At 38.2% G+C, this 22,089-nt stretch overlaps 3 protein-coding genes across 3 annotated transcripts; 1 reads left to right on the forward strand and 2 right to left on the reverse strand.

Moving 5' to 3' along the window:
* Nucleotides 1-6,994: 6,994 nt before the first annotated feature.
* LOC132254149 (uncharacterized) lies at nt 6,995-8,372 on the forward strand. The gene is made up of 7 exons (XM_059738823.1): nt 6,995-7,076; nt 7,188-7,265; nt 7,375-7,482; nt 7,573-7,704; nt 7,789-7,892; nt 8,000-8,075; nt 8,184-8,372. The coding sequence occupies exons 1-7, from the start codon at nt 7,008-7,010 to the stop codon at nt 8,271-8,273; spliced, it is 657 nt and encodes a 218-aa protein (XP_059594806.1). The 5' UTR covers nt 6,995-7,007; the 3' UTR covers nt 8,274-8,372.
* A 5,240-nt stretch (nt 8,373-13,612) lies between these two features.
* On the reverse strand, nt 13,613-17,966 carry LOC132254205 (pentatricopeptide repeat-containing protein At1g26460, mitochondrial-like). Its single transcript, XM_059739356.1, has 5 exons — nt 17,428-17,966; nt 17,284-17,324; nt 17,120-17,205; nt 16,843-17,003; nt 13,613-13,651 (listed from the first exon to the last, which is right to left on the reverse strand). The coding sequence occupies exons 1-5, from the start codon at nt 17,887-17,889 to the stop codon at nt 13,613-13,615; spliced, it is 789 nt and encodes a 262-aa protein (XP_059595339.1). The 5' UTR covers nt 17,890-17,966.
* Nucleotides 17,967-20,504: 2,538 nt separating this feature from the next.
* On the reverse strand, nt 20,505-21,521 carry LOC100248113 (heavy metal-associated isoprenylated plant protein 45). The gene is made up of 3 exons (XM_002262591.4): nt 21,286-21,521; nt 21,121-21,196; nt 20,505-21,027 (listed from the first exon to the last, which is right to left on the reverse strand). Exons 1-3 carry the CDS (start codon nt 21,331-21,333, stop codon nt 20,705-20,707), a joined length of 447 nt encoding a protein of 148 aa, XP_002262627.2. The 5' UTR covers nt 21,334-21,521; the 3' UTR covers nt 20,505-20,704.
* Between the last annotated feature and the right edge of the window lie 568 nt (nt 21,522-22,089).

Consider the following 22,089-nt stretch of genomic DNA (forward strand, 5'->3'; position numbering starts at 1 on the left):
CAAAGAATGCCCTAATCCTCTCTTCATCTGGAGTTTGCCGACCATCCGATTAAAAACAAAATCGACGTTGGATTTCCAGTTCGTTTTCCCCAAAATTGAGAGGCGTTTTCACATTCCTGAGTGTTCCCTCGTTTCCGCCCAAAGAATGCCCTAATCCTATCTTCATGTGGAGTTTCCCGGCCATCCGATTTTAGGTGTAGACGGTGGAGTTTTTCACCTCTGTGAATCCATTGTTGTCGACGATCACCACCGGATTTGGGTTCCGTGGCGAAGTAGTTGAGAGTTGAGGTTAGTAGGTTCAACAATTTCAGTTTATGCTTCATTTCGGCTATCCCGACCAATTCATTTCAGCCCAAATACATTGCCCAAATTTATCTGGCGATTTCAGTGTGCCATTAATCCCCACCGTGGGTGTCGTCCCGTGCTGAGCATTGAGGAGGGAGCTTCTCTGACCATCAGGTAAAGTAGTATTTTATTTTAAGCTTAAAGCTTAAACCCCGTAACTGGCTCTAAGACATGGCGTGGGTTATGGTCTTTTTAAGACATGGCTCACAGTTTGAAATAGTGAGGATCCGCATGGGCTAATTGCATATGCATGTTGTGGTATGAAAAAAGTTATTATTTAGATAATTATGTTTGTGTTCGATTTACATGATTGATAGCCTTGACATGGAAAAATCACTTCTTTTTATTAAACTGTGATGTCACCATGATTCACTTGTTTGTCCATGAATATGAGAACCCTCGATTGCCATTCATGATAATTGTGATGCTGAAGATGACATAAAAATATATTTTGATTTTCCATGCATTTTACTTGGTTCAGTTATGTTTGTTTGGTTTAGCATTGCATATTGAATTGAAAAGTTAGTTTGATAGGTGCAATTTTATTCTAATATATCATAAGTAAATGCAAATAGATTCTCTTTTGCAAACATATTTTTTGTCCTTTCGTTCAAATTATATCATTGAGCATTATATTTACTTCCTCGTGCGGCAATCTAGTTGAGTTCGCTAGTTCGCCTGTTACCTATTTTCGAAAAAAACCCAAGTTCTTTGAACCCTCTAGTATGAGATATTGTGGGATACCTAGTATGTGTAGATAGATTATCATTTCGAACTTCATGAAATCTGTAGCTAACATGAATATAAATGCGAAATAAAGAAACAGATCAGTTCAAAGGCAGTTTAATGAGTCTTAATTCTATTTTTGAAATCCAATATTAAGGGAGTCAATACATAAGAAACCAATTAAGGGATTTCTCGTTGAAATCCAGAATGGTTTCCAACAATCATTGTAGTGGCCAAATACCTCTTTCCATGTTTACTATTCACAATTGCTAAATATCAAATGCAGCAAATGCAATATTATTTTCAGCATACAATTGAAGCAAATTGAAATTAAGTTAAATTTGAAGTTGTCTATTGAGTATGAGCCAAAACACTAATGACATTGGCATGATGTGTCCATTTATAAGTCTGAAAAGTAATTGTGATGTTCCTATTGGGATCTAGAGGGTCATAGCAATCTGCAAAAAACAGAGGAAGAGTCGACCAACCAGTGAAAAATAGAATAAGTGAAGTAACATTTGGAAAAGTATATGCATAAATGATGCGTGATAATCTGGACATGACGACTAGTAATAGTCTGAACTTGAAAGCAAAAGGCCAAATGAGAGAAAATATGAAGGCCATTTTCTATAATATGCATAATTGTTTGATCTATAATATGATATTTGTGCTATGTTTGTATAGGTTAATGGACGCAACTAATAGGATATATTGTTACATTTTTGTGGGTGGCAAACTTGTCCAAAAAAATGATGGGCAATGGGAATACTTGGGTGGAAGAAGCAAAGGTATTCACATATATAAAGGAATGGCATTTGAAGATTTCACCAAAAAAATCATGGAGAAATTTGACATTTCCCTTGACGTGATGAAGATGCACTACACGTTGAAGTTCAATCCCAGAGTCATCCAAGATTTAGAAGATGAGGATGATTTGGATAACGTGGTTTCCCATAGTGATGACTTTGCAAATGTATACCTAGTAGACTTACCCTCTGTGGAAGCCATTGAAGCAAATATCCCGAATTCACAGTTGGCATTTCGGTAATGGACTTTAACATCAATGTTTATTTAAAAAATTGTGAATATCAATTTTACACATCACGTAGTCTAATTATGTTAATATATGTCAATGCAGAGATCCACCTATCACGTTCCCGTCCTCTAATGCATCATGCGATCCAATTCGTAACACTATGATGCTATCAAGAGGTTTTGCGTCGCGTGCTGCAGATACTGAGTACATCCCTTTGGAATCGATTCGTTTTCGTGAGGCAATATTAGGGTCGGGACATACATTTAAAAATGCCGAGGAGTTTCGCAATGCAATTTACCAGATGTCATTAGGTGGAAGGTTTGAATACAAGTACACGAAAAATTCCCCTACGCATATGTCTGTCAAGTGTTCGGTTGATGGTTGTCCTTGGAAGATAACAGCTCACGCTGTCGAGGGAAATGTCATCTTGCGAGTTCATACTTACCAAGTGAATCATAATCATATAGCTCAGGATGAGTGTTCATCTAAGGTGAAGGTTTCTTCAAAGAGAGGTGCGGTTGTTGTTGAAGATGTGTTTAGAACCACTCCAGACTATCTTCCTCGTCAAATCTGTAAGGATTTTGAACGTGATCATGGGGTTCAATTGACATATAACCAAGCATGGCACCTTAAAGAGAAGGCAAAAGAGCGCATATATGGAGTACCACGCGACTCTTACACGTTTCTCCCTTGGTTATGCCATAGGCTAAGAGAAATAAACCCGGGCACAATTGCGGAGTACACTTCCCAAGAAGGTCACTTCATGCAATTGTTCATTGCCCATGCATTTTCAATTCAAGGGTTCATCATGGGGTGTCGACCTGTATTGGCTATTGATTCGTGCCACCTAAGCGGTCCATATAAGGGAGCTCTTTTGTCTGCCATTGCATATGATGCAGATGATGGAATGTTCCCTCTGGCCCTTGGTGTGGTAAGTTCAGAAAATTATGAGGACTGGTATTGGTTTTTGGATAAATTAAAGGGGGTATTAGATGGTAAAGAAGTTGTTATTATATCAGATAGACATCAGGGAATCTTGCGTAGTGTTTCCGAGTTGTTTGGGACAGGAAATCATGCGTATTGTTATCGACATGTGAAGGAAAACTTTTCTAGCTTCTTCAATAAGCAAACGATTCGAGGAAAGAAAGGAAAAGAAGATGCTTTGCTACTTTTGGACAGCATTGCGTATGCTAGGTTGGAAATAGACTACAATGAGGCATTTGAAAAACTTGTGCGCTTCAATGAGAACCTAGCAAAATGGGTTGCGGAAAACAATCCCGAACATTGGGCAATGTCAAAGTTTCTTAAAAAGCGCTGGGACAAAATGACAACTAACATTGCAGAGGCGTTCAATGCGTGGTTAAGAGAAGAGCGTCACCAAACAATTTATACTTTATTGTTAATGCACATGGATAAACTTGTAGCCATGTTAGACAGCCATATGCGTGATACACAAAAGTGGAAGAGCGTGGTTGGACCGAAAACTGAAGAGAAGTTAATGTCAAATATCATGAGGTCTGGTCCGATTAGTGTGCTACCCTATTTGGGAGGGACGTTTAAGGTGTTTACTGGAGAAGTTTATTTGGTTGTCGATATGAATCAACGGACGTGTACTTGCATGACATGGCAAATGTCCGGTTTGCCATGTGCACACGTATGTGCTGTCATCCGCACACTGAGACACGACGTGTATGACTATATTGACCCATGTTTTCATGTCTCCATGCAAGATTTGATTTACTCGGGTCAGTTTCAACCATTACCAACACACAATATGCCGAAACTTTGTGACGATCGAGGATATGTTATAGATTGCGCGGGCAACTCCTTTCCTGCTTGCCAACCCCCTCATGTGAGACGCCCTCCAGGAAGACCCCGACGATTGCGCATTGAATCACAGTTTTGTCATAAGAGAGCAATTCATTGCTCTCGATGCAATGGAATAGGTCACAACCGCTCTAAATGTAATAATCCATTGCCGTGACATTTGCATTTTATTTGGTTGTACAATTTCCTCATTTTGTATCATTCCATACATGCTGTTGTATGGTATATGGTATGGGGTTGTTGACTCTCGTTGTTCTGTATTGCCCTATTTATAGGCACGATGCACTATTTTGGAATTTTTCTTATTTAGAGTTGCTTTCAATAACCAACTTAATTGAAAGTGCACTTTGAATGTGGTTTCTTTTTAGTTGTTATTTAATTCCATCTCTGTCTCTACATTATCGAGCATTTATTATTTGGAGCCTCATTAAGGATGACAATTTCTGTTACATTATTTTACGTATTGGGGTGACAAAATTTATTTTTTCAATAAAGCGAGACTACCCCTTTATTTATTTCCAAGTTGTGAATTAGTCCTCTTATCACATTATCTTCTGTTTGCACCTATTTTAATGTGCCATCAATTTCTAAGACGTCATAAAAATTGTCTTTCAATTTGTCCTCAATTAGATATACTTGTTACACACGTTGTCCATATGGTTATTATCTAGTAATTTATCTGGTCGCTGGTTGGATAATCGATCATACACGTGTTTCCTTCCAAACTCTACGCGTTTTCGTAAAATGTCATATTGTTATGTATTTCATTTATTTTTCCCTTACAACTATGATTATGGAACACCATTACCAAATTAATCAAAAAGATTAATTGTCCAAATAGTCAATTGACCTTTCCCTTTATTATTAGTTCCTCCACGTCATCATTAACTGCTATAACATGCATTTCCAGGTGCCCGTTCTTCCAAGGTTGAATCTTACAACAATCATTTCATTCTTCTATGGCCACTACGGAGGTGATGCATTCTTTCTTCTTTTTAAATATTGATAAGTTATTTCGGATACTTCATATTTTTCCCAACTTACGACCTATAGTTGTTTTTGATGTTAAAGATTGAATAACATAAACATCCAATCGTAAATTATGATCCCACATGAATATGTTTGTTTGTTCATTCAATTTTATTGCTTTATTCACAACGCTTACGTATTCCTATTGATGTTAATTTTTTCATATATAAAATTCATTTGTAAACTACTAATGACCTCCAACCATTTCAATGCAGTCCACCAGATTATACACACGTTGTTCATCTTCTCGGTTTCTAAAACTATGCAACAGGCTCCCTCCTGAGAAATTGGACGTGGTTCGAGACCTTCAATTTGGAGGTCTTCTTCACTTAAATTGCAAGGAGATCCGGCATAATCTCTGTACATGGCTGATTGCCCATTTTAATGTTGGGTACAAACGCATTGAGATTACATCCCACATAAGGTATGATCTGACAGCTGCTGATGTCGGCCTTGTCTTTGGCCTCCCGACGACTGGCCGGATTCTAGATATTGCTACTACCCCGTCTGATCATCCATTCGGTACCCTCAACACATGTGAGGAGAGACTCCTCAACTTACCAATTGGGGAGGAGTTCCGTAGATGCTTCATTTACTACGCTTGTGCGACGCTATTAGCCCCCACCTCAAGGATTGATGGATGCCGAAACTTGTGGCATACCATCCATGAAGATGGTTTCAGAAATGATGTTAATTGGGGCCAATTTGTTGTTGACCAGCTTGTGGAGGGTATAAGACGATTTAAGCAAGGGAACAGCGTCTGGGTTCATGGTTGCATTATTTTCCTCCAGGTATTGGCCTGCTTTAACATTCATTAATTGGTAACTTTGACTTTTTTAACATCAGTACCAACAAGTAAGAATTATACATATCTTTATTTCCATTGTGCAGCTCCATTACGTAATGAAATTCAAAATTCCTTCCGTTCATGTTCCGATGACAGCGCCCCTACTCTCAGCATGGTCAGATGAGTTGATAAAGGAGCGCTTATCTGCTGAGATAAGTGAGTTTGGGAGTTTTGGACATGGCGAGGTAGTCATTGATTCGGCATGAAGTTTGTTATATATTGATTTACATGCAATGTGAATACCTCCAATGTTTCTATGTTCTTAACATGCCTGATGTTCTCATAATGCAGGCGTTTGCTGAATCGTCACCGCCCCGTACACATGTCGAGGATGACAGTGGACCGACAAGTAGTAATGTATGCTAAAACTACTTGTTACTTTATGCATTGAGTCCATCTGAATCACATAACAATTTGGTTATCATCGCTATATTGTTAATAACTTCTAACCAATTTTCTTTTAAGTAGTTTGAAATTAAATTTGCCTATGCCAATTCGTTCTCATGTGACAGGAAATCTTGGATAAGTACTACGCAGCTGAACGCCAAATAAATTCTTATCAAAAAGGCATTCAGCACCAGCTTGGCATCATGCGTGGTCTGATCCAAAGATTGGATGGTCGAAGAAAAAGAAGTGTACATTCACCTACTGCTGCTCACTCGGGCTATGCAGCGGATGAGTTTCCTGATGCCGAGCCTGATTCATCCGCTGCCCGATATGACATGCCAACCCATTCCACCGAACAAGTACCGGACACTCCTATTCGCCATCCACCTATTATTGGTAACATTTTGGCCACATTCATTACTGCATTAGTGGTAGAAAATATGTCAAATTGTATTGGGGTTCAGTTAACTAATCTGTTGATACTCCAAACAAACAGCTGATGACGAAGTTGTCGTCCTTGACCCCTTACCTTTGCGTTCTATGACTGTGGCCCGATCCCATAGCATTGGGAGGCAACGGAGAGTCCGTCGGATGGCTCCCAGTGTATTGTCACCATTCATAGCGCAGGCACAAACGCGACATTCTGCCATAAAGATGGACCTAAAAGCGGCAGCTGCAACTGTATTTGATGGGGAGTTGGACCCCAGGCATGTTATATCATATACTACTCCAATTTCAAGTGTTTCCACATGCAACAAATCGTATTACCCTAACATATATGGTTTTGTTGGCAGCGAAGAGTTTGTTTCCATGCACGACACAAGTTTAACCAGAGGCAACCTCGCGTCTTTCCAGGGAGACTCTTGGATTGGCAATGATGTTAATATTTCAATTTTTCCACTAGTTTGCATTATTTTTAATTTTAATGTGATGTAACATCTCATTAGTCAATCTGAATATCGATTACATTTTAATCATTTCTTCTTTTAGGTCGTGGATGCATTTTGCCGAATGTTGCAATTCGATGATGAATCAAGGACAAAACTATTTCTCTCCCCATACATAGCTGTAACGAATGCTTTTAATGGCCCCTACATCTGAATTTCCCTTGTTATGATAACATGTCCACACGTTTGCACATGTTTCCATGCATTAACTACGTTCATTTGATATACAGGACATGGTGATTCGTTCCAATGCAAAATATTTGACGCACGATGCAATTGTTGCGCGTTTTGATCCATATATGTATGCCTTTGATGGTTCGTATCAGCATGTTACTCAGGTCAGACTTGCATTCCAATGTTTTATGTGGCATCATCTGATCTCCTTGACCCATTATATTTGCTAATCCATTGTATGTGGCATCATGAAGGTCTACTTACCGGTCCTTTTTAAAAACCATTGGACACTTTATGTCTATGACTTGCATAATAAGCGAATCCAGCTCCTGGATTCTCGGCCTGGACGAAAAAGGAGTTGTATGACTGGAATACAACAAAAATTGGTAAGGTTCCTTCCACTCCCCTAATATTAGTTGCATTGTACAACATACTGTAAGTTTGAATGTCAATTACTTTGCTTCTTTAAGGCCAAAGTTGTTCTAATGCTTGTTGCCGACAAGAAAGAAATGGTTGCTGTAGACTTGAACATGTACAGTTTTGTCATGCCAGACGTACCATGCCAACCAAATGAGTTAGTGTTTACCACAATTAAGTTTAATTTGATTTCATAGCATTTTCCAAATTTTATACTCCCCATTTCACGCTTTTTAAGTTCTTACACATTACTCTTTCTGTTAGCAATGACTGCGGCGTTTTTATTATGAAATTCATGGACAACTGGTCCAATGGGGGACTCTCCAAATCGATCGATGTGGTATGTACATATAGGCTTTCACTATGCCATCATTTATATAAAAATTGCATAGCATAGGCAACTTATTTAACCTTTCCTTATATGTCTTTTAAACATGAATGAGTGCAGGCCAAGATGAAGAAGTATAGATTGAAGCTACTGGGCAGATTATTGCTTTCATCACATAATGCGCATCGGCATCGATTCATGGCAGTTTGAGATACACTTTTCAATAGGATGTGACGAGGATTTTTAAAGCTGATTGTACATTATACAGGAAAAAGTACATACACATGACAATGTATTGCGAATATTATGGCTTATCTATTTGACAAATAAAAAACAAATTATCCATCTATCTTACATAAGTATTTTCACTTTGATAACTTGCATTTGGAGGACACACTGTATGAGGGGTACTACGTCAGCAAGAAAAATTTCATACAAAACATTTTGAAAAAAAAGAAGATAACAGTTGTCGCGGTCGGGTATCGACTGGGTTTACGACTGGGGAAACAAATCCGGTCGACCGGTTACTAAACCCTCGACAAGTATTCGACCGGGTAACGACCGGTCAATGGTGTACACACGACCGGGAAGCCACCATCCTCAACCGGTCACATACAGCCACTGGGAGAGAGAGAATGTAAAAAATAGTTCCAACCGGTATTCGACCGGATATCGACCGGTTGACCACGGTACCAACCAGCCACTGGGAGAGAGAGAGTGTCGAAACTGCACTCGACCGGTACCTCGACCTATGATCGACCTCCAATCGACCGGACGATATGATTACTCAACCGGTCACACACAGCTACTGGGAGAGAGAGAAAATGAAATGCTGTCTTGCGACCGGGGGTCGACCGGTTGAAGATGGCCGGTCGACCGGTCGTTTCACATATCGCGCATGTCTTCGACCGGTCGAACATATGTTGACATTGTTTTTGCTATGAAAAAATTGATGTTTTGTCTGTAATTATTGATAAAACATATAATAGCTAGAGAAAAAAGGTTAGCTATTTTTAAAAATAAAACATTAAACATACAAATTATTTTTAAATCATATTTAAAAATATTAAAAATATTTTTGGTTCTTAAATTGACCTTGTTTTACAAAACATCTTAGATTAGTTTTCAAAAGTAATTTCTCGTAATTGTTTTTGAAAATAGTTACCAAATAGACTTTATATATTTAGCAAAATTTATGAAACACTTTTATTTTATTTCATGTATATTTTTTAAAATAATAAAATCTATTCAATTATATTTGGATTTAAACCTTTAAGTTTTACTTTAACAATATCAATAATTTACCATCTCCAAATGTCAAAATATGTCATTTTATCCCGAAATTTCATGAAAAAAAAAAGGGTATGTAGATAAATTGTACACAAAATATATATATATATATATATATATATATATCATATTTTGTAATTGATTAAAAACTAAATATTAAGTTAGTCTAAGATCCTAAAATGGTTATTTACAATTTAGTTTGTAACATGTTAATTACTTTTAAAAATTTAGGAGTCGTAAATGTTATTTTTTAAGAATAAAAACAAAATATCCATTAAATCAATATTATTATATTCAATAATAAGATTTAAAATAGAAAATAAACATTAAGCCAACCCCAAAAGAATAAAAAAATAAAAACAAATTTCCAATAATTTTTTATTTTATCTAGTTTAATTTACAAAATGTAATTATCTTCTACTATTCCAACAATTTAAGAAAACTTTATATCTCAATATGAAATTTCCTTAAATTATTTAATTATTTATTTATAAATTTAAATTATCACTTATATATATATATATATATATATATATATATATATATGTTTGCAGTCATAGGTATTCAATTTAAATCAATTATAAATGAAAATTCAATTTCATATCATTGTTATAGAGTCTCGGAATTGTAAGAGTCAAAGCAACTCTAACACTTTCCAAGCCAAAGCGACTGTTCGGCTTCTTACTTACAGAGGGGGTCAACCGCGAGTGGAGCGAGCGAGGCATTCGTGGGGTTGTCTTTTGAAATACCCCCCGTGCGGCATTTTGACATTGTCAGCCTTCAAGGGTTTTGGGTATTCAGCTTGGTGGGAAACCTACTTTGAACGGCATTGCAGCTATTTCATGGCTTCGGAGTGGGTTTTGAAGGGTGTGGAATGATATTTGGGAGGTCGGCCGTGTGTATTGGAAGGGGTCCTTGATCAGCGCGCGTCAAAGGCGGTTTCTCACCTGTTCCAGCGCGCCAATCTCCTTTGCTTCGGTTTGTTATCACTTTGAGCTGCTCCTCTATTTCTCTACCACCGTCGTCCCATTCAGTTTCACTCTCTCATGCCGCCTAGGAGAGATACGGCTGCCTCTAGGGCACAGGGCAAGCGCCCTGCTGAGCCATCTCAGCCCGGTGAAGCGGAGGCCCGCCGAAAGGCAAGGTTTGACACCGGTCTTTTCACTTCAATGGAGGAATATCAAAGGTACAAGCAGAAGTTTTCCCACAGGAAGGTTGTTCCAGGGAGAAATATTAATTTCTCCCAACTACAGCATTTCGACTTTGAGGGACTATTCGCACGTATGGGGTGGCTGCCATTAGTCACTATTTCCGAGCCGATATTTCCGACATTAGTGAGGGCATTCTATTCACGAGTGACATATGGACACGGAGGGCCGATTGTTTCGACCGTTAGAGGTGTGCAGATCAAGCTTGACCCGGAGAGCATATGCCGCATTTTAGACATCGCTCCAGTCGGACTCAGGGTATATGAGTCTAAGGGTTGGCCCACTGTGGCGGGTTTCGAGCCTACAGAGGCGATACAGAGGATGTGCGGCCTTGCTGATGCACGGGGGATGGGCAAACCATCAGCACATAGCCTGACAGTTAGATCTCGCATCCTTCACCACATGATCCTATACATTCTCTTGCCACGAGGCGGCCACCGAGATGAGGTATCATATCTGGAGGCATTTATCATTGATTCGATTATGAGGGGGAGACGGATTGACGTTGGATATGTGATGATGATGCACATGCTTGCATGCTGCGAGAGCTCCACACGTGTTCTCCCCTATGGCCGTTTTCTGACACGAGTATTCAAGGATGCGGGGGTTGATTTGAGCAAGGAGCAGGACTTTGAGGCCCCAAGTAGTTATGACACATATGATGAGCAATCGTTGGCCCGTATGAAGTTTGAGAAGGGGCCTGAAGGAGCATGGATTAGGAAAGTGGAGCAACCAGTACCACAGCCTGCCGTTGAGGAGGAGGCGGAGATTGGGGAGATGGAGGGTGGGGTTGCCCCTCAGAGAGATTATGAGCATACACAGACTGAGGTTGAAATACCTGCACAGCAGTCCGAGGGCTGCCAGTTGCGGTCGACGGTATCAGGGGGGATGACATTTGAGGCAATGCACACAGCCGGAACATCTTCGCAGCCATCATTCACTGATCCACCTCTGGCGCAAACATCACCTCATAAAGCTCCATACGGACCTAGTCAGGCTTGGATTGATTTAGGTGCTCAGATCAGCTCACTGGGCGCTCGGATTGAGGAGCTAGCAATTGTCAAGGATATGCGATTCCACTCTATGGAGGATCGCATGGATCATTATCAGACAGGCTTCACCGAGCAATTCCAGTCTATGCAGCAGAGATTTCAGAGTATTGAGGATCGCATGGATCAGCAGCAGGCTACCTTTGCGCATATCCTCCAGAGGCTTGATCGCCAGGACAGTCAGCATGAGGACATGATGGCTTACATCCGATCCGTGTTTCCACCACCACCTCCTAAGTCGTGATAGCAGCGATAGCTATATAGGATTAGCATAAGTACATGCAAATCATTGCCATCTTTGTGTCTGTTGTCTATGTTTACTCTATATTTCACTTGACTATATATATATATGTCTATGTTTATGTATATATATGTCTATGTTTCCTCTATATTTCAGCTGACTATATATATATATGATTTCTTTTGTCTTATGTGAATTATACGTTTACTTTTAATGATTATCATTTTAATGGGCCCAAGTGCAATTTTTTTAACTATTTGTTTCCAAAATCAAAACATTAAGTATGTCAAAAAATTATGTGGGTGCAAAAAATTTTTGTATGATATAGTACAACCTCCATCTTTCGCCTGATCCATCTGATCGGCTGTTACAGGCGAGGGTGTGTGCGACAGGGCGTCCAGGTAGGTCACCGGTCGACCGGTTACACTTTCCCGGTCGTGTACCGATCGTGTACCGGTCGAGGTGGCCGACTCATTATCTCTCAAGTAAGTCCTTGCCTCTTGGGGAGTCAACAGTGTATGACTGTGGTTTTGCATTAAATGGGGTTAAATTATAAACTAGAAATCATGCATATTGAAATGACATCGCTTTGTAAGTTTTCAATTTGATTTGCCTTCAATCCATGTCCGAAGGGCCTGAGACAGGGCTGGTGAAGGGGATAATGGAAGGCACCATTCGAAAGTTATCACTGCCCTCACATAAAGGCTAGGGCTAGGGGTTACTTCAATTATGCAACCATATATGGAAGGGGTCCTTCCAATTATATCCAGTTATATAATGCATTCGGATAAAATTTCAAGATTCTAAATACAATAACTAATAGATCAACATGTCCATTATGTCAAGACTTAAGTAATGGTAATAATTCAAAAAACATTATGCACACATACAACACTTACATAAATCAAGGCATTTAGAAGATACTATGTCACTCGAAAGTAAGGAGGATGAATATAGGAAGGAGGGAGGTTTGAAAGAATATTGAAAAAATAAATGAGCAAAGAATTTTTCGAAATTCGTTTGAAAACCCTTAAGTTAGGTAGCCTTGTACACCCTTGTACAGTTAGCACATTGGCCTTGTACACTTAGTGTAAATGCCTTGTACAGTTGGAGAAATCCATAATAGGGACGACCAAACAAGTGCATATGGGTGGGAAAACAATGCTTCCACTCTCATGGATAAGGGAAAAGGATGAAAAAGCTAATCCTCGTTTTGCTTCATATGCATCATTAGTATGGGAGCTAATAAAATTAATTAACATGGTAGCCATCACATAAAATACGTGCAATGAGGCACCATTCAAGTAATATGTGTGAGGAATGTCCCTGAATATTGGAAAAAGTAAATGAGTAAGTTCTTCAAAATCAGCAAGTAAAGAAATTCTTCAGCAAACTTGGAGAACGACATGAAATGAGAATGAGACATTATTTGTCCAACAACCAATATAAACGGAGGGAAAACAAAATTTAAAAACAAGAAACATGTGCTGATAAACTGCAAAATAACCAAAATTTAAGTTCAATACATTGGAATTTTAATTGGAATGAAATGCATAATTACATGTCCCGAAACGTATATGATACTATTTGATGAAAATAGTTACAATGTAAAAACTTAAAAGAAGGTTGGTATCTTATTATCCAACTCTTAACATAGATTGGCTTCCTATAAAATAAACTATCTTGATCATCTACACTTCTCTGTTTGTTCTCTTCTCATCTTTCATATGATGTTAAGCCTCTTATTTTGAAGTATTTGTATTAATCGTGACAAAGCTCCCACTTCAAGAATCTACCCACCTGCACACATAAAGGGAAAAACAATTAGTTCAAGGATAAAAGATCATTTATTTGCTTCATCTAAAAACGAACATGAAAAGATGCAATTTGACACGGTCATGTACTCGTTTAAGTTCTCCTATTATCCGTCACTCAATACTGTGCACATAATTTTCCATTGATGCAGAGTCATAAATCTGTCTTACAAACAAAAGAAGTCAACATACTAATAATTTAAGAATATTGGAAGGATGAAAATTATGAGAAAATAAACCTCTAAAGCCATAAAATGTGAATTAACTATCTGATTTTGCATGAAGCTGTTGAATTAGAAACCTCAAAGAAATTTGTCCTCACATCAACATCAAATGAGAGTTTTTCATAAAGGCAACAAATTGGCTTATTGAAATTATGTGTTGTTACCCAAGATAACAAGGCGAATAGAAGGAGACGGAAATTGTTTGTCATAACACTTACCAACAATAAGTAAACACCACCATCAACAATTTTTTTCAAAAAAAGTTGTAATCCTTCAATGTAGGTAGGGTTGTACACACTTGTACAGTTAGCACATTTGGGTTGTACAGTTAGTGTAAATGGCTTGTACAGTTATGCAATCCACCGAAGGAATGACCGAACAAGTGCATATGGGTGGGGAAACAATGTTTCCATTCTCGTGGATGAGGGAAAAGGTGGAAAACCTTAACCCTCGTTTCGGTTCCTACGCATAAGTAATGTGGGGGAGCTAAAACAATGAACTAACATGGTAGATATCAAATAATATACGTGGAAGGAGTGTGTTGTCAACCGATATGTGTTAGGAATGTGCACGACGAGTGGAAAATGTTGATGACTAAGTTCTTCAAAATCACTTGAATTACCTTAAGGTACACACCCTTGTACACCCTTGTACATTTAGTACATTGGCCTTGTACACTTGGTGTAAAGGCCTTGTACACTTGGAGCAATTGCACATAAATGCAACTAAAGGAGCGCATATGGGCGGGTTAACCACATTCCAAAGATATGGGTGAGTGAAAAGGGTGAAAATGAAACCCAATTTAGGTTCCTATGCAACATAAGTGGGCTACCACAAGGCATTTGAATGTGTACGAAGGGAAATGAGGAATGAATGTGAGGGATGTCCCCCTAGTAAAAAGAAGAAGGAAATGAGCAACGATTGTTTTCAAAAAAAGTTGAAATCCTTCAATATAGGTAAGGTTGTACACACTTGTACAGTTAGCACATTTGGGTTGTACAGTTAGTGTAAATGACTTGTACAGTTATGCAATCCACCGAAGGGACGACCGAACAAGTGCATATGGGTGGGGAAACAATGTTCCCATTCTCGTGGATGAGGGAAAAGGTGGAAAACCTTAACCCTCGTTTCGGTTCCTACGCATAAGTAATGTGGGGGAGCTAAAACAATGAACTAACATGGTAGATATCAAATAATATACGTGGAAGGAGTGTGTTGTCAACCGATATGTGTTAGGAATGTGCACGACGAGTGGAAAATGTTGATGACTAAGTTCTTCAAAATCACTTGAATTACCTTAAGGTACACACCCTTGTACACCCTTGTACATTTAGTACATTGGCCTTGTACACTTGGTGTAAAGGCCTTGTACACTTGGAGCAATTGCACATAAATGCAACTAAAGGAGCGCATATGGGCGGGTTAACCACATTCCAAAGATATGGGTGAGTGAAAAGGGTGAAAATGAAACCCAATTTAGGTTCCTATGCAACATAAGTGGGCTACTACAAGGCATTTGAATGTGTACGAAGGGAAATGAGGAATGAATGTGAGGGATGTCCCCCTAGTAAAAAGAAGAAGGAAATGAGCAACGATTGTTTTCAAAAAAAGTTGAAATCCTTCAATATAGGTAAGGTTGTACACACTTGTACAGTTAGCACATTTGGGTTGTACAGTTAGTGTAAATGGCTTGTACAGTTATGCAATCCACCGAAGGGACGACCGAACAAGTGCATATGGGTGGGGAAACAATGTTTCCATTCTAGTGGATGAGGGAAAAGGTGGAAAACCTTAACCCTCGTTTCGGTTCCTACGCATAAGTAATGTGGGGGAGCTAAAACAATGAACTAACATGGTAGATATCAAATAATATACGTGGAAGGAGTGTGTTGTCAACCGATATGTGTTAGGAATGTGCACGACGAGTGGAAAATGTTGATGACTAAGTTCTTCAAAATCACTTGAATTACCTTAAGGTACACACCCTTGTACACCCTTGTACATTTAGTACATTGGCCTTGTACACTTGGTGTAAAGGCCTTGTACACTTGGAGCAATTGCACATAAATGCAACTAAAGGAGCGCATATGGGCGGGTTAACCACATTCCAAAGATATGGGTGAGTGAAAAGGGTGAAAATGAAACCCAATTTAGGTTCCTATGCAACATAAGTGGGCTACCACAAGGCATTTGAATGTGTACGAAGGGAAATGAGGAATGAATGTGAGGGATGTCCCCCTAGTAAAAAAAAGAAGGAAATGAGCAACGATTGTTTTCAAAAAAAGTTGAAATCCTTCAATATAGGTAAGGTTGTACACACTTATACAGTTAGCACATTTGGGTTGTACAGTTAGTGTAAATGGCTTGTACAGTTATGCAATCCACCGAAGGGACGACCGAACAAGTGCATATGGGTGGGGAAACAATGTTTCCATTCTCGTGGATGAGGGAAAAGGTGGAAAACCTTAACCCTCGTTTCGGTTCCTACGCATAAGTAATGTGGGGGAGCTAAAACAATGAACTAACATGGTAGATATCAAATAATATACGTGGAAGGAGTGTGTTGTCAACCGATATGTGTTAGGAATGTGCACGACGAGTGGAAAATGTTGATGACTAAGTTCTTCAAAATCACTTGAATTACCTTAAGGTACACACCCTTGTACACCCTTGTACATTTAGTACATTGGCCTTGTACACTTGGAGTAATTGCACATAAATGCAACTAAAGGAGTGCATATGGGCGGGTTAACCACATTCCAAAGATATGGCTGAGTGAAAAGGGTGCAAATGAAACCTAATTTAGGTTCCTATGCAACATAAGTGGGCTACCACAAGGCATTTGAATGTGTACGAAGGGAAATGAGGAATGAATGTGAGGGATGTCCCTCTAGTAAAAAGAAGAAGGAAATGAATTGTGAGAACAGAAACTTTTACAGATAAGAAGACAAACCGTGTCCAAAGTTTCAAAACCCTTCTTGGAGCTTGCCATTACCAAAGGATGTAAAGATGTAAAAGGTGAGAATATATCCTCTTCTGCTTCTTTGGGGGAGTTCCTATAAGCGGTTTCAAACTTATGCAGAGTGCTGAATGCTCTCTGCAAATCCCCCAATGCTGCATCGGCATATATTTTTGCAAGATAAGATTCTAGTTGAGGTGCCTTCTTTTGACGCAATGATCTCGTAGGATCGCCCATGATGCATCTACAAGAGTAGAACTGTAAGTCCTACCAGCAGTTCCAAGTGTTGATACAACAAGCCCCTCATCCACAGAGAGTAGAACATGACCCCTTGCATTCTCACCCCGAGCAATCCATCTGGCCATGAATTATAGGGCATAAAAAGCTAACTTGCTATTATCCTATTGCATCGCAATATTTGCAATGAAGATGCACATGTTCCAGGAGGGAGAAAGAGCTTTATTTTGATCCATTGTCTGGTACACACTCCAGAGAAGCGAGATAAGAAACAGAAACATAACCAGAAAGTGTTCCTCCTAACACAGATGATCTAGAAAAAAATTCTAATTAGTCATGTACCTTGCACCTCTCTATAATAGACACCAAAGCATCCAGCCTGCCTTTGTTAACACAACTTCTCACACACTCAGCAAAAACCCTCATTGACAACATATAACCAGATTTCAAAGTCAAATCAACATATCTCAAGGCAGCATCAATCTGGTCTGTCAAAAACAGCATACCAACAACCAATTCATATGACTCATCATCAGCCATAGATTCTTTTCCTGTCTGCAGCATCCTGATATAAATAAAGTAAAGATCCATCCATAAAAAATACTTGTAGAGCGGGCTCCCTGAGGCGGGGTTGGGAGGAAGTGGAGTGGGAGATGGCGGGGGAAGGCTGGGCTCGGCGAGTTGGGCTTCCAGGGAGAGGAATGTGAAGGTGGAAATGGAAGCTTTAAAGGGATTGTTGTGGTGGTTTAGGGTTTTGAGGAGGGTTTTACGGGCTCTGGAGAGGATCGCCATTTGGGACGCCATTGATAAGCTCCGCTCAGTTCAGAGGTTTCATCGAGAGTACTGACAGAAGGGAAGGTGACATGGCATTTTAAATTTAACACAATTCTCCCTTTTAATTTACAGCAATCTGACTTGGAAATTAGAAGGGTATATAGGTCACTCAAAATCTCATAGCCTTTCTATTAATTTTGTTACATAGATGGACCATTTGTTAATTTTTGGGCCCAGCTGGGCCCAAAACACAATTCTCCCTTAAATTTATTGTATTTTAATGTGAATATTTAATAAATAAATTTATTATTTAAGATTAATGAAAGTAAATATTAATCAAATTTAATGACAATAAACATTAATTAAAACCAATAAAAGCAAATATATTAAATTAATTTTATAAAACAATTTTCATATTTAAAATAAAAATCAAATAATGAATTTTAAGTTGATAACTTAAAATTAATTTAATTTAAAATCATTAAATAATAACCTTTAAGCCTCGCCAAAAATGCAACAATGCATGTTGCAAAGGGACCCACAGAGTTTTGGGTCTTGACTCTTGACACTACTACATGTTATTAAATAAATAAAAACAAAAATAAAATATCTTAATAAAAAAGGCAATTATTTCAAAGCCATGAAATATGAATGATGAGTATCTTGACAGTATAAGTTGTCAGGTTATTTGCCCACCATCTGTCATTCATTTATGTACCACACATTATTTCTTACGAGGAAAATGTGTCCTTTTCCCATAATCTTTACCTACTCTTCACCCTTGTGCTCGATAACTTGCCACATTGAACTAGCAAAATATTTAAGTCATGTTTCAATGATTTTTTTTCACCTTTTCGGATCCCGCACCAATTTTCGCCTCTTTGAACATCAGCATAAGGCAATAAGGGTTTTTGGTTAACGCTAGCAAAGTTTGATATGATTAGTAAATATGGTTTAAATTTGATACATTTTTTTTGTAAATTTGGATTAATTATAATTATGTTCAAGTGAAATTTGTATCCACCTATATAATACAATTTAATAAATTACTTTTCGATCCATCAAATCGGACTTTATGACAAACCTTCATCTAGTCAAGGAAGGACGGTGGTTGCTACAACTGACCTAAACCATTATTTAGAAGGTAACCAGTGTTGAACAAATCCATGGTTCAAATTTGGTATTTCAATATAATATCGAGCAAAACAACCTTTAAATTTTCTAAATAACTAAAAAAATTTTACTAATAAAAAAAACACTGATATAAGTAGGATGTAGATATTCAATCGTAGCTAAGTGAATATCTTGTAGCAAATCTTGAACATTTGCATTCATATCATCTACATATTATGAGTTTGATTCGAATTGACTAATTTAATCATTATGTTAATTAACCTAATTATAACTCTAAAACTATTTAGCTCATTTTAACTTTATTTTTGAATAAATAGATCAATTGATTTATAAAACATGTATAGTAATTGAGATATTTATCATATAAAATTATATAGAACTTAACTCGATCTGATTATTAAATGGATTAAATGAGTTATATGACATATTACTTATTTAATAATTAGGCCTATTTGAGTTTATGTTTGCGGTTATTATTTGAATTAAATAGAATGTCTGAGTGTTTTAATATGACATGAACCCCACCCACTAGCTCGAATTGCGACCTCAGTCCTTAACCATTGAAGAAGAATGGCCTAGGACTAGGATCTTGATTCTTGTCCAACAAGAAACCCTGTAAAATACCAGGTTGGGCTCATCTTAATTGGACTGGACCAGGTCAACCCAGAAAAAAACCATCCTAAGCCCAGCCCAATGACTCACCAAGGTCCAAAGCTCCTTTTTCTCTTCATGAGTACATCCATGATCCATCATTGCTCTATCCAGGCCCGCATTTTTTTTCGAAGTTTTGTTAGCTGAGGTGGGTATATATATATATATTTCCTTGAATCAGAGTCCTGACGAGACAAGAATATAAGCAGATCATGTAGCTCATCAATTGCTATCTGGGGAAGGTCCACTTGTCCTACAGTACCAATCCCATGGTGACAGCACCATCTTTTTCCTTTTTGCTGCCTTTTCTACTGGACAGCTGATTTCAAGTGTTGTTATCGTCCAGTTGATTAAAGAGCATGAGATTCTCAACTATACACAAGAAAACAGGGACCATCTATCACATACGCAATGCCCTTATCCATAGTTTCCCTTCAACATATGGAACAAGGTTCCCTTGTCAGTGGCATATAGCTTATTAATTCGGGTGCCTCTAACCCACCACTGTTTCTGCAACTTGACGCCCCGCCCCCTATATTTCCTTTATATGGCCGCCTTACCAATTATCTTTCTTTTCCACCCTTTTTTCTTTCTCTCTTTTCATTAATCTTTCCAACTTGCTTTCTAATTGTTTTCATGCCTCCTATCAACTGACAATATAAGAAGTAATCAGACAATAATTTTAATAACTTAGAAATATCAATCTGGAATATATTCCCAACCGAGTTGGCTGGAGTTGAAGAAATGATTCAAGTACCACACCCCATCTCTCTCTTTATATATATATATATGTTAATTAATACAGCTAGGAACCAAGGTGTATAGCAATTTTCAGAAGTCATCTCTGTCAAAAGCAACCGTGTTATAAGCCAGACTCTTTCATTATCTTATGAAGTCATCTTCATTAGAAGCAACACTGTTACCATCCTTAAAGCAAACTCTTTCATTTTTTTTTTTCATAATATTTTCAAACATGTATATGTATTTGTAGAAATACATACTATAATTTATGTATACGGGCTATGGATATTTCTGAAGAATGAATAATTGGACAAGCAGATCACATTATGCTGCATGCATGAACATTATCATCACTGAAAATATGCGCAGTTTGATCATCGATGAGTATTGGGTAAGGCGGGTCTGGGAAATATCCATGGACACTTTCGTTGTAACCATGCATGTAGTAGTTGTAGCTTGAAGTATATGTAGATTCATCCAAGTACTGTGCTGCATATGGGTAGTACTCGCTATCATAAGGGTATGGCCAAAACTCAGCTTTCCTTCCCGTTCTTCTCACTACCTTTAGTACCTGTCTCTGATCCACGTACCCAGTTACAGTCACTTTCTGTTTGTCCATGTCGATATCCAAATGATCAACGCCTGCAACACCGTATGAATTCAATATATGAACAACATAATAATTAAGATTTGACCTGTGATCATGATGGGTTGATGGGTGTTTTCGTGTATTACCAGATAATTTAGAGATGGCTCTTCGTATTCTCTTTTCGCATCCTTCACAATCCATATGAACCAGAAGCTCCACAATCTGCCAGACAATTGAGAGATAAATTAATGCAGACAAATAGAACTTCTTGGGTTGAATGAATAGCTAGCCATTGAAAAAACACTACTTACAGACATGGCATTGGACAATCTATGTGTCCCTGAACGCCAACCAAACATGATGGATTTCCAAGTGAAATGCTTGTATATAGGCAAAGAAGAAGAAGAAGAAGAAGAAGAGGAAGAAGAGAAGAAAGGTGAGAAAGATGATGTCTATATGATATAATTTGAAGTGGCTTGGGCGGCCCTCATGGGATGGGATTATTTATAGAGAAAAGCTAGCCAGCTAGCTAGCTTGTGGCAGAAGCTGACCATGAGGGCAAAAGGCAGCTGGCTGATGTCTCAATCTATTTGAACCATGTTTTTCAATTTGCGTACGTATCTTTCAAAATGTAGTTCTGGGCCTTCTGGCACGAAACCAAAGTTTATGTTTGGCTATTTTCAACCCTTGCTTTGGTGTTGTCTCTCGTATCCTGCTGTACTTTCGAGGATTTCTAATATATTCTGAACTACTTTTGGACAAAATTTTATACTGTGGAAATTAAAAGAAAAGAAGTGGGCACATTCTCCAAAAACCACTGGATTGTTAATTTCTCCATCCTATATAATATCTGGGTCAATTTGATATGACTGTTAATGATACACCTCTCTCTTTCTCTCTTTCTCTCTCTGCAAATTGCAGCAGTTTGATTCTAGCTAGAACTTTTTATCCTTTTTTTTTGTGTTATATTCCTTGACGTGAGAATTATGGCACATATAAGATGACATTGGCTCAGCAAATTGCAAGTTTACATTTCTTCTTCTTCTTCTTTCTTCTTCTTCTGTGATATGACATCATATTATACTTGTAATAACAATGGGAGCTAGCTCATGTAG

Source organism: Vitis vinifera, chromosome 8 (genome assembly GCF_030704535.1).
Source record: "Vitis vinifera cultivar Pinot Noir 40024 chromosome 8, ASM3070453v1".
Classification (NCBI taxonomy): domain Eukaryota; kingdom Viridiplantae; phylum Streptophyta; class Magnoliopsida; order Vitales; family Vitaceae; genus Vitis; species Vitis vinifera.

Excerpts from the sequence above, each read along its gene's own strand:
- LOC132254205 (XM_059739356.1), bottom strand. The coding sequence starts at position 17,889 with ATGGCGTCCCAAATGGCGATCCTCTCCAGAGCCCGTAAAACCCTCCTC. Across the intron at positions 17,206-17,283 it reads CTTTCTCCCTCCTGGAACAT|ATGGATTGCTCGGGGTGAGA; the intron begins GTGCATCTTCAT and ends ATTCATGGCCAG. Across the intron at positions 13,652-16,842 it reads GTTTTGAAACTTTGGACACG|GTGGGTAGATTCTTGAAGTG; the intron begins GTTTGTCTTCTT and ends TTATGTGTGCAG.
- LOC132254149 (XM_059738823.1), top strand. The coding sequence starts at position 7,008 with ATGCACGACACAAGTTTAACCAGAGGCAACCTCGCGTCTTTCCAGGGA. Across the intron at positions 7,893-7,999 it reads GTACCATGCCAACCAAATGA|CAATGACTGCGGCGTTTTTA; the intron begins GTTAGTGTTTAC and ends TCTTTCTGTTAG. Across the intron at positions 8,076-8,183 it reads TCTCCAAATCGATCGATGTG|GCCAAGATGAAGAAGTATAG; the intron begins GTATGTACATAT and ends GAATGAGTGCAG.
- LOC100248113 (XM_002262591.4), bottom strand. The coding sequence starts at position 21,333 with ATGTTTGGTTGGCGTTCAGGGACACATAGATTGTCCAATGCCATGTCT. Across the intron at positions 21,197-21,285 it reads GATTGTCCAATGCCATGTCT|ATTGTGGAGCTTCTGGTTCA; the intron begins GTAAGTAGTGTT and ends ATTGTCTGGCAG. Across the intron at positions 21,028-21,120 it reads AGCCATCTCTAAATTATCTG|GCGTTGATCATTTGGATATC; the intron begins GTAATACACGAA and ends ACGGTGTTGCAG.